This window comes from Thermochaetoides thermophila (assembly GCF_000221225.1).
Source record: "Thermochaetoides thermophila DSM 1495 unplaced genomic scaffold scf7180000011820, whole genome shotgun sequence".
NCBI lineage: Eukaryota > Fungi > Ascomycota > Sordariomycetes > Sordariales > Chaetomiaceae > Thermochaetoides > Thermochaetoides thermophila.
Window position 1 is genome coordinate 440,495 of NW_006383036.1, and position 16,040 is coordinate 456,534.

Below are 16,040 nucleotides of genomic sequence, written 5' to 3' on the forward strand. Positions count from 1 at the left end.
AATCTAAAATCTGTCGCACGCTGTCGGCGTTGTGTCAGACCCAGCAAAGTATCTTAACTTATCTTTACAATCTGCATCTGCACTCTGTGTCTCTGCTGTCTGCGAACCATTCACGGTCTCCCCCCCCCCCAAGAATCGGCAGTCGGCAGGGTGGGTCTTTTCTTTCCACGTTCCAAGGCTCAGTTTGGGCTTCCCGTCTGCATGGACGGCTCTGATGACGGCTGTCAGCAGGAGCAAGACTCACTCGACCGGGAATGTTGCAACACTAGACAGCAGATGACAGCAGGTTGGTGCAGCGGATGTCTCTGGAATTGCCCGTGGTCACATCTGTTGGTGTATGCGATCTCTGCGTTAGCCTCTCTTGTTTGTCCCGCCAATCTGGAACGCAAGGCCAGCCCCAAGATCTGATGAGGGAGGGATGCAATTTCCGTGTAATAGTTAGAGTAGTTACACATATTGCCGAAATGACTGTTCTGGTGATGGGCATTGTTGTCACACCTCCTCCCCTTGCATTGAAAGTTGACGTTGCTGAGAAACAGCCACAGCACCAACGCCGATCTGCTTGGACAGCCACCGCAGCTGTGTGGCGCCTTGTCCCATATGCGGTACGTACCGGCTTCTTGGCGCTGGATAGGTGACACGCTCGAGCCCAGGCGCTCACATGTCAGGTGCGAGAGGCAGACGAACCACAGTCAGCTTGGGCACACAACAGACATCATTAAAGTTCATGATGATGCAGATACAGTAGTAAACCGATGAACATTGACTGCCTTTGCTTACCTCTCTCAACTAGAGGGGTCTGAGCGGTCCTGAGCTGATCTAATATATATATACATATATAAGTTTCAAGACAAGCTCTCCTCTTTGCCAAAGCCAAATCATCCGTCGTCTCCAGAAACCACACTCACACACTCATCGAACTCGCCAACTCTGCTTCCATTCGAACAGTAATTTCTTCTTGAATATGGACGAATTTGCGACAGGAGTACAGTACGCGGTCGACGAGAGCACCCTTCGCGATCGTGAAAGCAATGCTCAAAATGAGCATCGGCCAGACGCTCATCGGCTGCAGCAGTCAGCACAACAAGAAGGGGACACATCCTCTAAGGCACGGGCCATCCGGGATGGTCTAGTAAGAGCGGTTTCTTTACAAGACAAAATGCTGGAGAAGTATATCCCTATTCAGAGAAGAGTGTCCCATACTGCGACCCCGACTAACACACACGCAGGTTGCTTACCCAGATGGTCCCGTTGGAACTTCCGCCGGGTGACATCCCGTCGCCGCTCTTCCCGGATCGCCCTGCGTTTTCTCTTAGTTTAATGATGAACAACTTCTTGCGCTTCAATGCGCGAGTTGGGGTTCTGTTCAAGTTCCAGGCCCGCGTACAGCGCGTGCTGGCGTGGGATCGGCCAACCGAGACCTGGTCACTCCTGGCGGTTTATACGCTGATTTGCCTCAGGCCGTATCTTTTGCTCGCCCTTCCGTTCTCCATCATCATTTTTGGCATCCTTGTCCCCTCGTTCATTGCGCGTCACCCGGCGCCAATGTCGGACACCGACCGTCTTCGCAGCGTCGGCTTCTCGCCTCGAGGCCCGCCCCTGGCACCAGCGCCAACAGTAGCCCTGACGAAGGAAACGTCCAAAGACTTCCTCCAGAATTTGGGCGGGCTGCAGAACATGATGGACGACCTTAGTAACGTCCATGACGCTGTCGTCGACCATTTTTTGCCCGTGATAAACTTCTCGGACGAGGCACTCTCGTCGGCGGTTTTTGTTTGGAGTGTCGCTGGGCTTTTGTTCGTGCTGGCTTTCGGGGACAAGATCCCCATCAGGTTTATTGCTCTGATTGCTGGTTGGGCTGGCATCCTGTCGCTCAACCCATGGGTCCGGCGCTGGGCTGGCCGGCTCTCACAGCAGTTCCTCGGCCAGAAGGACCAGACTGACGGCGATAAGGACGGCCAAAAGGCCCGAAATGGCGATAACACCAATGAGGGCAAATCGACCGGTCTGGTCCCCATTCAAGTTCCCTCCCCAGCCGAGCTCGTGGAACGCGTCAAGTCGGACATCAAGCTCGACTCCCCTCCCGAGACCCGGGAAGTCGAGGTGTTTGAACTCCAACGCAAGGACCCGGCCACGGGCGAGTGGGAGGCCTGGCTCTTCACGCCAACACCATATGATCCTCTCTCAGCTGCCCGTCTCGCTGGCGAGCGTCCTAAGGGCGAGCGCTTTTTCGAGGACGTGCTTCCGCCCGAGGGCTGGGAGTGGGCCGACAAGAAGTGGGTGTTGGATCTGTGGTCCCGGGAGTGGGTCGAGGAGCGGATCATCACTAGCGTTGAGGTCGAGACTGAAGGTGAGAGGTGGGTTTATGATCTCATTCCTCCCAACCAGCCTAACAACAGTGGTGAGGAGGATCTTGCTGAAGAGGGAGGCTTGGCAAATGGGAGCGCTCGTGGGCCGGAGCAGAGGAGGGTTCCCGGAGGGTTCCAGGCCAGTTGGGAGGAGGCGGAGGACGATGAAGGTGCGGGGAGGAGGGGTAACTGGAGGAGGCGTAGGTGGGTTCGGACGGTGAAGCGGAAGGCGGAGGACATGTAAGTGTGAATAATCATGTGGACACAGACTCAATGTGATGCTACTAATGATTAAGAATACAACACGTAGGAACGAGCGAACCTGACGCCGTGTTTATCCCCCCCCCCCCTTCCTCCCCCTTCAGCAACTACAGACAGAGTCTGGTCTGTTGAATCGTGGTCTTATGTATGCTAACGTCCAATCTTACCATAGCATCGATCGTCGCCCCATCTGGATCCCGGGGCTGCTTTCATTCCCCTTCTGTCTCATGCCAGCCAAGTGGCAGGAGTCTCTGCTCAAGCGAACAGAGAACGTCCTCGACTTCGCCGAACCGGTCGTACATAACCTCCGGTACTACTATCTGACCTCCTGGATGGCCGACAATCAAAGCAAGGTCGGCCACTTCCTCCGCCAGATCACTTACAAGCCCCGCCAGAACCGACGCTTCAAGCGACTCTCGCTGATCTGGGACGTAGGCTCTGCTTTGTGGACGCATTGGGGCAGGCCTACCTGGAAGAAGATAGGCGTTCCTTATTGCCTGCGGATGCTCCGGGGGCGGGATCAACAAGAGGCGGACCGTATCTATAATGAGACGATCGATATGCTCCAAAGGGGGAATCCAGAAGGTGAGGAGAGGCTGCGGTTTGTTGTTCAAGGCATCGTTACAGGATATCTTCTCTGCAATCGAGAAACCATGATACTGGCAATGGAGATCATGGAATCGAAGGGGTGGTAGAAACTGGGAATTTTTTGGATAGAGGGACTAGATTTGGATGAATACCCATTGCGAATTGATTTGGAATTTTTTTTTTTCGTTTTACTAAGACCGCATACCTTGTCAACGCCGTGATGCGATTGAAACTAGTACCCCTCCCAGGTAGATCATCATCCAGGTACATGTCCATGCCATGCCATGCCATCCATTCCCCTGATCCTCGACAAAAGCAATCGACCAGCCAGCCAGCCTAAACCGATGGACAACAACGGAGGATATCATCATGTCTTCGATACATGCCTCATGATACAGCCATAGAAAACAAGCCAAAGAATCATAGCTTAAATCCATAAACCCAAACCATTGTCATCTCTCATCATACTTGATCACCATCCGGTCCAATATCTGGTGCACCCCGCCGGCCTTCCCCCTCCCATCATCAATCTCATCAGCCATCTTCCTCGCCCTTTGAATCAACACATCAACCACGCGCCGCGTGTACTCAAAGCTCCCCGTTCCCTCCATATACTTAACCGCATACCGCTTGACCTCCTCATCCGTAGTCTTCTGCCTTAAAATACTCAGCAGCGTCCGGTCGTTCGGGTTCGCCCTGATGCTATGAATCACCGGAAAACTGAACTTCCCCTCCGTCAGATCCTCACACATGCCCTTATTCGCCGTGTACGTCGGATGGAACAGGTTATGGTAATCATCCGCGATCTGGAAGATCAGCCCAATGATATTCACCAGCGGCACGCAGTCAATCAGACTGCGAGACTCCGCCTGCATTAGCTTGATCCCCAGCCGGAACAGCCCGCCCGTCTTGTTGCCGACCATCTCGAGGTACTCGTCTTCGGTCGGACAGACCAGCGAGTCGCGCCAGTAGAGGTCCATTCCTTGTCCGCGATGCAGGTTGACCAACTCTTCGGCATAAATAGACACTGCACGAGGATTCTTCAACTTCTGCAGCTCCTGCAGCGCCAGGAAGTAAACATAATTCGAGCTGTTAATCGTCTGCGGCACGCCGAAGATCGCATGCGCGACGGGATACCCTCTTCGCAGCTGACTATTATCCTCGACGTCATCAACCAACAACGACGCTGTATGCAGCATGCTCACTACCCGAGTAATAACTTCTAAACTCTCGGGCGGCACCTCCAGCCAGGCATCAAACGCCTTCACCAGCGCTGTCCGAAAATCTTTGCCGGGGTGTCCATTGAGGTAGTCAAACGGCCCTGTGAGGACCTTCTCCTTGTCTTCAGGCCAAGGCCGCTTATGAATCTGCGCGAGGAACTCTTCGGTCGCGAACCGGTTCGGGTCAGGGGGAGGTTGCGGCGTGAGGGACATGCTGAGGCTGGGGATTGGTTGTTGGGAGTAGGCCGGTGTGTTTGAAAGCGCGGGAGTGGTAAATGACGCCTTGCGACTCCGGTGGCGCGTGTGGTGGTGCGCGGGAGGAGGGTACGGGCCGGACGGGATTGACGGCTGGGTGTGGTCGTTGGTTGTTGCTGACGGCCGATGGTCAGGGGCAGAGTCAGGAGCAGAGCGGGACGCTGCTGTCTTAGAGAGGTTCGGCGGAGAATAAGAGGTTGAGTGCGCGGACGAGGTACGTGGAGGGATAGCAACGCCGTTTATATTAATGGCCGTGGAGGGGGGAGCAGCGGCCATGATGTGTTGGTGGTCTGTTTGCTTATGATGCTGATGACGGAGTGGATGGAAGCGATGGGGCTGGTCTCGATCTCTTCTGCTGCTACGCCGGAAATGCAGGTTTAAATTAGAGATTCCACTTCGCAGCCTGGAGATGGGGCCTGTAGCCAGTCGGGAACGTGCAGTAGGCTTTCCGCCAAGCTGGGCGGTCCGCGGTGACACAGGCAGCGTCGCAAGCGTAGGCGTAGATGCAAGAGCAGATGCAGACGCAGCCGGAAATGCACATGCAGCTCTGGTCGACGTAAACGTGGTAGTAGCTGTTGGCGTGGGTGTGGATGTGGTGGTTATGGAGAAGGATGATGTGAATCTGCTGGTGGTTCGTGCTCTTCGAGCTCGAGCTCGAGCGGGCCCCGCGCTAGAAGACACAGAGGGGACAGAGGGGACGGCGATGGGGTCAAATGCAGCTTGTGACGACATCCACATGTGTCTGGCTGCTGATGGGTCCTGCCTATGGAAATGCAGGACTCAACGGTACTGTAAGCTTGTGATCACTGGTCAGCATGAATCTACCCCGCCGCCAACATCAACTTCAAATCATCGGTCTGACCCCAGTTACACATGATCGTCAGCCGGTCAACCGTGCCGCGTCCAATAAACCAGGAGCTTGAATTTCGTCACTGCTGACTGAATGCCACGAAAGGCAATCTAAAAAAGCCTTGAGGCTCCTGATTTTTGCGAGTCCTCATGTCGATGCGGGGAGCGGAGCTTTGGCTCGCACAGCATTCTTAGCGCCTGGTGCGGGGCATTTTTCGAGGCCCCAAGCAACATTATGGGAATCTGAATCTGAGAACTCCAAAAAAGTTTGAGACCACTTACAATTTTTCTGTAGGTAAGACGACACTTGCTCAAGGACTCAAAAAATGACAGCAAAGCACAAGCCCTAGAATTACAGAGCTGGTAGGACTTTCGCCAAACTTTATTGTTGCTCAGTTATGAATCCTCATCAAGGCTGAAAGCGGCAAATGTAGCGACTGAAGGTCAGAAAGAAACCTTGCATGGACGAAACGACTAAACAGCGACAAATCTCGACCTGAAACGGACCTAAATGTACGTATAAGAGAAACTAAACAAACCTACTTCTAAAGTCGGCAACGACGCCATCATATACTCTCTCCTTAGCGATGGAGTCCCAACTGGCGGAATCTTCCACTCTTCTTTCATGGCGGCTAGGCACAGATACCCCCTTTTTGTTTCCATGTAACTGCGCTTTGACCGTGAGTTCTCGGTGTCTCAACCCATGGCCGACGTCGCGGCGGCAGCATGCTGTACCCTGCTCCTGAGCACACCGACACTTGTCTGATGGAATGGTGATCGGAACCTAACCGTTCTTTCATTCTCCTCCACAAGGATCGGCACCAGCCGATGGATCGTTGGCTCCAGGGAACTTTCTCCGAACTTTGCGGAAGCCAAGCTCCAGCCTCCCGTGGGCTGGGGAAAAAAAAAACCAGGCTATCGTTTCAGATCCCAGATTCGCTGCTTGTAAAATTCCCGACTCCTTCGTCCGCTGGATCCGTTCCCGTTTTAAGCGCTGCATCAAAGCATGCAAGCTCCCAAACAGCTTCAGGATCAACCAAGCCCGGATGGAACGTGATGTGCTGCACGGCCCCGCCGCCCCCAGTTCCCTGCAGCCTGCAGCTTCTGGATCCACTCCCCCGCTCGGCATTGGTGCTTGGCACTGTGAGAGCCACTCTTATCGATATCTTATCGCAAATGCCAAGCCTTATCGCGCTGGTTGCTGTGGCACCGATCGTTTGCCAAGACCTTGAGAACCCGCCGATTCGGCACCACCGCGCAAGGGACGACGGCGATGGGGCGCCTAGAGCGCGTAAGAGCTGAAGAGCTGAAATGTAATTGGGGTGATTTTCGTCAGGAATATTATTGCCTTGGGCGTCTGCGATGTTTTGCTTCCAGCAGTGATACCCATTGATTTTATAGTGCGGCGCCTAGAGTCTGTGGTATTTTTATGATTGTTTGAGAGAGCAAGTACAATTTGACGTTCATTAAGAGCCCAGAGCCGCCGGTCATTGTCCCCTTTGATGCGACTGCGGCTTGCGAGTGGCCTCGACCACCGACCGAGTCGCGCGCGCCGTTGAATGCCTGAGCAAGCATTCTCCCCTCAACCAAGCATATAACTCAGCCATTATTGCATCGAGGGTGTCGCTCTTTGCGGCGCTCCAAACGCCAACCCATCGTCCACCATGGAGACCCTCCTCTCCCTCGCCTTCGACAACCTCTCCTCCTTTGACCCGGGCAAGATCAAGAAAGGCCTCAAGCAAGTCGAAGGCCTCCTCGCACAAATTTGCCTTTCCGGTCCCAGCAGTTCCCGCAAACATGCCGACCCCCAACACCACCAACAACAACAACAACAACAGCAACAGCAGCAACAGCAGCCGACTCGTAAGATGCTTTCGGACCTGTCCTCCGACCCGGCCTTCCGCGAATTCTTCAAGCTTCAGGAAGGGTTCGAGTGGAACATTGCGCAGCGCTTGTTGGCTACCCTCGACTGGCTGGTCGTGCGCGGCGGCGACGGCCAGTATGACTTACTGATCGTCAACGCGCTTGACCTGTTGCAGGGTGTATTGTTGCTGCACCCACCGAGCAAGGCGCTTTTCACGAGGAGCGTGCATATGAACGTAAGTGTTGTGTTGTCTCCCCTTATCCTTCATCCCTACCTGAGACCGGACTAAGCTCCTGGCTCCTGGCTTTTAGCTCCTCCTCGACCTTCTCGAACCAATCAACTCCGCCGCGATCCAATCTGCCACCGTCATCACCCTCGTGGTCGCCCTCCTCGACATGCCGCAAAATGTCCGCGTCTTTGAGCAGCTCGACGGCCTGCTGACCGTCACCTCGTTGTTCCGCTCGCGCGAGACAAACCGCGACGTGAAGTTCCGCCTGACTGAGTTCCTGTACTTTTATCTGACTCCCGAAACTCCCCCAGTGGCTCAGAAAGCCGGTAGGGACGGCAGCAGCCCAAATGGGGAGGCGTTCAAGAGTCCTGGACGGGCTGGCAAGAAGGGTGGTGAGAAGTCCGGAAGTGGCGTCACGTTGTCGGTTGAGGAGAAGAAGCAGCTTGTGGATCGGTACCTGCCAGGCTTGGTGGACGAGCTGTTGAGGGACCTGGATACGTATAAGCCGTTTGGAGGGATTTTGAGTTAATCTGAGCTAGGAAGTTAGTTAGGGCTAGTCTGGGTGGTGTCGAGGATTATGGAGGGTTTTAATTGGGGTCTGGGAAAGGTCGGGATGGGAGTAATTTGGTAGGTAGGGTAGGACAGGGCGAGCGTGGTACGGCGGTTGTCTGGGTTCTGTCTCGGTAATTGTGGTTTGATGTGAGTCCGCATGGCATGTATGGCGTTCAAGGGGCTAATATATACGGCGTTTGTTTTCTCTCATTCTTCTCTCTTTGTTCCTCCGAGCTTGTGTTTCTGAGCGTTTGGGAATAGTCAGTCTGCGTCGGGTGAGAGACCAAGGGGTATGAAGTACAATTCAACGGCGTGTTTGAGAATATTCCTCATCTTAAGATTGGGCTATCCGGGATCCGTAATACAAGATTTTTATCTTCGAACTGAACCATATCGAAATCGACGAATGACTAATGGATATCTTCCATCCATACCTAGGAACTCTCCCTTGATATCAATCCTCGAACCCATCCAAGCCCAAATATACCAATCCCAAAACTCCATAACAAGCAGAGCTCAGAGCATCAAACTGGTCTCACCTCATCACCATATAACTCATATCTCTCTTGCTGACCAGCAGTCGGTTGACCGCCCGTAGATGTCCCAGGATGAGGGGACACACTTGGCCGCACAGCATCTGGAGGACCCGTCGGTGACACTCTCTCCTGAGCCTGTTCTCCTTCCATCGCCCTAGCCGCAGCCAGTGCTGCACGAATATTCGAATCAATCTCAACCGGCGTAGTAATATCCCCTGGATCATTGGGATACACCGGAACGGCCCCACGATCCTGAGCTCTTCCCAAGACGTCTGGCGCCGTACTTCCAGGAACTGTGATGGGTGTATTATCATATCTCATCCCCATTGGCAAAGGCACTGCCCGCTCCGAGAAAGGCATCATACCTATCCCCTGCTGATACTCCATCTCCTCAGGCGCCACAGGCCGGGGGTCCCCAAAATCAATTCTCCCCGGCCCGCTCCCACCCAAGATCCTCCCAACCAACCCACTCGGCGGCCGTCCCGAGCTCTCACTATACTCATCATCATCATCATCATCTCCTACTTCTTCATTTCTTTTCCTCCTCCACCTCAAAGCCGCCCACGTCACACCTCCAATCATTAGTCCACACCCAACCACAACACCCACAGCCAACCCAGCCGCCGCCCCCGCACTGAGTCCCCCTCCCCCTTCCTCGCCATCAACATCTACCCCCGTCGGCACAGTCTCAACACAATGCGCCCTCCCCGCGACCAGCGTACAACTCTGCGTCGCCGCACAACACCCGCCCCCCAAACTAACCGGACAACTGATCTGCCCTGTAGTACACCCGGGCGGGATCATACTGATCGTGCCCGACATGATTGAACTCGAGGAAGTTGTTGGCACGAAAAGACACTTCCCCCCTTCGGCACAAGTCGATCCATGCCCGCAACAGCCGCCTCCCAGACTAGAAGGGCAGAGAAATTGTGATGGGTCGGCACACGCGCGGGGACAGCAGGCTTGTTGGGTTGCGATGGAGGTCGTGGTTATGCCGGGGACAGAGCCCGTGCGGGTGACGGTTGTGGTGATGAGGCATTGGTATTCGGAGGGCTGGCAGGGAGAGCCGCAGATTGAGCCGAGTTGGCAGCAGCCCGCTTTGGAGGGGTCGTTGGGATCAATGATGCAGCTTGGTTGGGGGGGGGGGTGGTGTTAGTCGTATTGAGGGGAAGGAGGAAGCAATTAGGACGGACGTACTAAGCGCGATTAGGGCAGCAGAGACCTTCGCCTGGAGGGCCAATTTCATCGCCTCAGTGGTTGTCAGCATCTCTGATTTTAACATGTCTCCTTAGGATCTCACGTCACTAACATGTGTGAAAGCCGGATTCACAAACTAGCTGTTGACGTTTTACCAGCGGCTGTGGTGGGAACAATGGATACCATCTAGGCGACAGGATCACATCCGTCTCGACGGCAGCGAAGAGCTCGTGTGTAGAAGTAGCCGCGGCGGCAGATACAGTACTGATACCAGCAGCCAGCAGCCAGCCGGTGGCTGCGAAGGCCCCAGCGAGAAAATTCATAGTGAAACGGGCTCAGTGAGCGCGTAGAGTTGGTATACGTGAGAGCGAATGGCCCTTCAGCGGGCTGAGCCGCTCCCGCGCAACCGCTAACAACACAAGTCTAGGCGGCAATGCAAGGCAGGCAGGACAAACACAACGGGTTGATAACAGACCGAACAATCCTCGTGGTCAATTGAGACGCGTGGCAGAGTAATCACCACAGCATGGAATAACCCGTTGGGAGAAGAAACATCTCGCGCAACAAAAAGAAAACATTTCGAACTCTTCCCACGTGTAACATAAGCCCAACCCCCCTGCTTCGAGAACGAGACCTGCAGCCAGCCTGGAGCCAAGCCGAATTCCCCCCCCCCCTTCCTCTACCGTCCTGGTCACAACCCACACAGCAGCAGACCAACATCCCTAAGACTGCTGTTCGCGGCAGCACTCGCCCCACCCACGATTGCAACCATGTTCTGCGATCTGTTACTTAGCAGATGATGGGACTTGCTTACTTGGGGGTTGAAAAAGGTGTGTGATGCTCTGTATTCGGCCAATCGCCGGCTCTCTTTTGGTCCTTGAGGGCTTGGCTTGGGGAGGTGTGCCCAGCTAGGCAACTTGGAAAAGGTGGGGATTTCCAAGGAAGGTATGAAACTTGTCAAGAGAAAGAAAGCCGTTGTGAATCTAAGTCTAAAAGTTTGGGACAAAAATCTGAATGCTTCATCCGATCGAACGCACATTGTGTGAGCGAAGCCTGTCTAATGCACCATCCTCGAAGGCCAAGATCACTCAGTCTATCAGGGTTAGGGTTGGGCGTAACAGTCCGCTTATACGGCACGACGGCACACAATGCAAGCTTCCGAACAACAAACTTCGATAAGGATATAACGAACGATAACTGTGTTTTATTACACCGTTATTAATCCTGGGGGAAGGTGTCCCAAATCGCGTGGCTGAGTAATACTGTCTTATCGTAGCATCCATGATCTTGTCTTCCTTCTCGCCATTCCTTCGTCCCTCCACCAAGTCAACATACCCCAATTCACTGGGGCATGTACTTGAATGGCTTAGCCAGATTCTCCTGGCAGAAAGGCAGCTTGCTGACTGTCCAGATCTCGGTATCCTAGCAACTGTCAGTATCCATTGATCCCATTGATGGTCAAAAGAAAAACAGATCAGTGTTGCATACCGGCTTCAGCGTTTTCTTGATCTCCATATCCAACGAGCCGCCCTTGAGGGCAATGATTTCAGGCGCGCCCTCAGGATCATGGGCGATGGGCGAACCGCACTCAGCGCAGAACCAACGCCACACTGCGTTGCCAGAGTCGGCAATACCCTTCCACTTCTTCAGAGGACCCTGGGATGTGAACTTGTCCTTGGGCACCACGCAGACAAGGGCTAAGAACACCGGTGGTTAGCTGTGGCCAAGCCGTGTCTTCAAAAATTGAGACGTTGCGTTGACGGAAGCGGGGGCGGGGTAGCTTGAGAGGCAGAGAGCTTGGGGTACCGGTGCGGAATTGCCACTCGGAATCGGAACTGAGATTACGTACAGTATGTTGAGCCGGACTGGCGCTGGCAGTCATCGCAGTGGTCGTAGCCCGTCAGGATCGGGGCGTCGACGTCGACCGTGTAGGTGACGGCCTTGCAGAGGCAGTGTCCGGTGAGCGGCATGTTGGCAATTGGCTTTGAGAAGTCCTCAAGTTCTGGTTTAAGCAAGTGGGCACATTAAGTGAAAGATCTTAATGGTCCCCAAGAGCTGCTGGTAGATGAATGGAAACGGTTGGAAAGGATTGAACTCTAAAACAATCCCAAAACAGGGAGCTGGTCGTCTTAAATATTCCAACCGTCTTCTTTAGGCACAGGGAATCAAATCAAGGCCGGGATTATCTGCAAGGCGCGAACGACCGAAGGCCCCTGAGCAAGTGCCACAGTCCACAGAACACCAGTCACTGCATGCCAGCTCCGCGCGGAGATCCGGGCTCGGTGCTGAGTGATATGGAGCTTCCATCTATTTCGCCCGGTGCTCCTACGTAAGGTAGTACGTACAGGTGCAAGTACCTTGAGCTTACCTGACCTGTCTAAAGGAGCTTGCAGGTTCCGGGGTTCTGAGCTCCCTTACTTTACTGCTCCAGGACCCTGCGCCGTGGACACAGCCATCGACATCTGAGCTGTCCCTGTTTCAATGTTCCATACTCAAAGGTATCCAAGATTAACTGTGCACAATAAACCCGTCTTGAAATACTTGGCAGCGTAATTTGGGCACTGAAGGCAAATTTTTCGTTCTGTTGAGTTGTGTACTTCGAACAAGCAAATGTCTGTTTCCTGCGTTGAGACCCACCCCCACCAAAAAGCCCATCCCTTGTTCCGTGATATCCATCAGCAGTATCGACTTTTTGGGGATTTGCGCTCCATTCTCGCTGCAGCTCGCAACGCACATGGAAACTGTCAACCGCCCGTCGGCTCTCGGAACCTTGATCCAGCCTATGAAAACATGCAGAATCACAAAAGTTGCAGCGTGTGACTCCGTCTAGCAGGACCCGAGAACACTTTAATTTGTCACCGTCGTCTACCCCACTATCCAAATCCAGACAGGCTGCTGCGTCGTAACCGTTTCCCCTCGCCCATCGCGGCAAGTGGCTAATGACACAGACGTCGTCACTTGTCAGAGGCTAATGTCGAGTATTTGGAATTGTATCCTTTTCATTTAGCTAGTACCTGCAGTTCAGCCTAATACTATATTCAGGGAACCGTTCCAAAAAAAAAAAAAAAAAGAAAAACCTCCTCCCTGCACTGCAAATACTTTCCATGCCTCAAACCCCCACCACCAACAGCCTCTCTTCCAGATCGCAAAAGATCCCGGACAATCTCTCCGGACCAACGTCTCGAATCAACTCCGAGGGCTCTGACGGTTGGGGAGCTTGCTTGCATATCATCTGCAACTTCTGCAGAGAACAAGCAGGCAGCTACAATTGTCAGCCTGTTGGTGGTCAGCTTTTATCAAGCCCGTCAGCGCCTCTTCTCTTTCGAGTTCCTTAACCTGGAGCACCAATCCACAATCACGCGAAGAGCATTCTTCTCGATATTGCGATCAATCAAAGTTTTATGGTTCCGCTGCTTTCAACCGAGACACCACGAAGACTACTCGCTCTTGCCAATTGCTTACTCGCCACACAACCTTCCTCGTGACCTGAGGTAACCACTTGACACACATCTCCAGTAACCACACTATGGCGTAGAAGATGGCAAACAAGAAAAACACCAGTCGGTTGTTGACGAGTGTTCCCACGGCATAGAACAGGTAGCTGGCCCGGCTCTGCGATAGCTCACACCGCAGCACATATTCGTCCATCTCAGATGGATGAGAGCCGCAAACGCGGTCGAGGATGTTCCTGCCCGATTTGCTTATCTTCGACCCCTCAACCCTAGCCTGCACATCGGTCATGGGTCGGACGATGCGTTCGGGCTCGTCGCGCAATCGCCGGATGAGCATCAAGCACATCCTCTCTCGCCAGCTGAGCCGTGGGTAGCTGGTCGTTGGTCCAGCTGTGAAGGGAGCGCAGCACCGACAGGATATCTGCTGCGGCCCGTTGGCCACGGCAGCATGATAGCCAAGAAGCTCTGGATCGGAAACCCAGATCGTCTGGCTGTCAAGTTCAAGGACGAGCGCTGCAAATGTGTCCTCATACCCGAGAACTCGGGTATAAAAACTAGGATCCAGGACACGAAATTCGACTTCCTGGATCACTCCTGGATTTCCGCTTGCCGCTTGCCGCGTTCTGGCAGCGCGAGAAAACATCACGTCCTCCTCACGTTCCTGCTCGTTGTGAGGAGTGATGCCGCCCGAAACGTAGCGAACCTTGATAGCCTCAGGCGCGTGCTCGACAAAATGGCGCAAGTACCTGCGGAAGATAGCCTCCAACTTGCGCTCCGTGGAGGTGGCCTCGCGGCAGAGAGTTCCCTTCAGCGGCTCAGGCTTATACCAAACTGGGAGGCCAAGTTGAGCGTATAGATCCCAGGCCCCTCTGAGAATGCGGGGGATGGTTAGAAAGCCCGTCCACCACCAGGACAGGAGAAAGTTAAACTTCTCCCGTTCTGACATTGTTAAAGGGTCAATGGTTTCCCGCTCTTCACATGACACCCTCGTGAACAGCTTGGTTTGGTCCTCCGGATCTGACGGATGCAGTGAGATGGACATAAAAAGGCCCACACCCTCAGCGCCTTTGGAATTCCACAAGGGATCGCATCCATTGAGTTCGTACTTTCCCTTGCGGGGGTTGAAAGGCGAAACGTGGAACTCCTTTGGAAAGTGTTGTATGAACAACGATGACAAGTTTGTTGGGGACAGTTCGGTGTTTTCTTCCGTAAGGAAATACATATGCCGTTCGCCGAAGGTATTGTTCACCTCCAGGATGGTGGCCAAAAGATGCTTGTCCGAGTTATACAAGAACCAGAACGACACGGGGTTGAACTGGTACCCGAACATTTCTGGTGCCGTAACCAGGTAGGCGAAAGGATAGCGTTCAGGGTCGGCTCCCTAGTCAAGTCAGCAGAATGATCTCTCTTCGACCACCCACTGTAGGTCTCTTACCCGCTCGCGCAGAAACAGATCAAGCTTCCCCCTCAGTCCAAGCTCACCCCTCCCGCGAGCGAGGTAGTTCCTGGCATCGACATGGAACCACGACTTGTTCACGAAGCGATTCCGAATCGACTGCCACCAAGATCGAGCATCCCCTGTACTCCCCACAGACAAGATGCCTGCCACATCTCCCTCACGGCCGACAGGAATCCCAACGGTCAAATAGGGAAACATAAATTGGTACTCGATGGGCTTGAGGCGCCAATGGAACACCAGCCCTGGCATAAAGACGACTTGACCCCAGCCATCCTGGAGCGACGTCTCCTCCATGGCTGGCCTCCTCCCCAGGATATATTTGGGCATTGAGACTAAGACACGAATGGAGAAATTGACGATATCTGCTCGCAGTCCGGACATAGTTGATGCTTGGGGTAAGTTGCCCCCTTTTGTGGACGATTGGCGATTCCGATACTGGTAACTGTCAAATGTATCGTGAAAAAGAATGAGCTGGAGAAAAGCAGAACAACTTTCATAGCCATAAAGGAAATATATGTCCCAATGGCTCTGACCTCAGCATAGCGAAGTATCTGTTCGCATCTGGTCGCAATGGCTCGGATAGGCCTGAGTAGCACGTGGGATGTTCTCAATGCCCGAGCCCTAAGTAGGTGCAGAGATAGTGTGGTATTGAACTGGTCGGTTGAAGAAGTGAAAGGTGCAGCAACAAACTGTGAAATAACAACCATCTTTGTTGTCTTCTGCTTTCTCATGCACCCAGAGACAGGGCATGGCATGCATAGCAACAAATCTATTTTTGTCTGATCTATTTGGCCCAATATGCGATTCATCACCCTCACCTGTCTATTCATCAAGTGGTGTAAGTGGTTATTACAGAAAATATGACGTTTAATAGGTAAGTTTATTGTAGCCTGCTGGACACACACGTGACCTTGCCAAGAAGTTATTTCCAGCCAATCATTGGACGATGAAGATTTCCCATTTCCGAACCTCTTCGGAGGGCCCGCAGCGGGATGCCCTGCACAGCCCCACTCAGGCAAAAGATGTTCGCCGCACGAGTCACTCGGCGCGTAGCGGGCCAAAAAGGCAGGCTGGGAGCTTCGACGACAAGCCATCGCATTCCGCAGACCGGGGGAGCCACCTCTCAATAATCCCCGCCCTGGCCGTCACACCTTTGGTCAAAAGGCTGACTAACGGCAAATTTCCATCGCTTGCACCGCGGTCTCCGGAACACAGTCATTGCCGTCGCCG

The 16,040-nt window shown here is 53.6% G+C and overlaps 4 protein-coding genes and 1 pseudogene across 5 annotated transcripts; 2 read left to right on the forward strand and 3 right to left on the reverse strand.

The window, feature by feature from the left end:
• Positions 1-1,040: 1,040 nt before the first annotated feature.
• On the forward strand, positions 1,041-3,304 carry CTHT_0051350 (annotated as a pseudogene; the record flags this gene model as incomplete). Its single annotated transcript has 3 exons — positions 1,041-1,132; positions 1,230-2,588; positions 2,782-3,304. Coding segments are annotated over 3 exons (1,974 nt in total).
• A 345-nt stretch (positions 3,305-3,649) lies between these two features.
• On the reverse strand, positions 3,650-4,948 carry CTHT_0051360 (geranylgeranyl pyrophosphate synthetase (GGPP synthetase)-like protein; the record flags this gene model as incomplete). Its single annotated transcript, XM_006695414.1, has 1 exon — positions 3,650-4,948. One exon carries the CDS (start codon positions 4,946-4,948, stop codon positions 3,650-3,652), a length of 1,299 nt encoding a protein of 432 aa, XP_006695477.1.
• A 2,237-nt stretch (positions 4,949-7,185) lies between these two features.
• Positions 7,186-8,143, forward strand: CTHT_0051370 (uncharacterized protein; the record flags this gene model as incomplete). The annotated part of the gene is made up of 2 exons (XM_006695415.1): positions 7,186-7,620; positions 7,697-8,143. 2 exons carry the CDS (start codon positions 7,186-7,188, stop codon positions 8,141-8,143), a joined length of 882 nt encoding a protein of 293 aa, XP_006695478.1.
• A 3,097-nt stretch (positions 8,144-11,240) lies between these two features.
• On the reverse strand, positions 11,241-11,869 carry CTHT_0051380 (carbon-sulfur lyase-like protein; the record flags this gene model as incomplete). Its single annotated transcript, XM_006695416.1, has 3 exons — positions 11,241-11,321; positions 11,388-11,596; positions 11,749-11,869. The coding sequence occupies 3 exons, from the start codon at positions 11,867-11,869 to the stop codon at positions 11,241-11,243; spliced, it is 411 nt and encodes a 136-aa protein (XP_006695479.1).
• Positions 11,870-13,298: 1,429 nt separating this feature from the next.
• CTHT_0051390 (uncharacterized protein) lies at positions 13,299-15,191 on the reverse strand (the record flags this gene model as incomplete). The annotated part of the gene is made up of 2 exons (XM_006695417.1): positions 13,299-14,732; positions 14,787-15,191. The coding sequence occupies 2 exons, from the start codon at positions 15,189-15,191 to the stop codon at positions 13,299-13,301; spliced, it is 1,839 nt and encodes a 612-aa protein (XP_006695480.1).
• Positions 15,192-16,040: the final 849 nt, after the last annotated feature.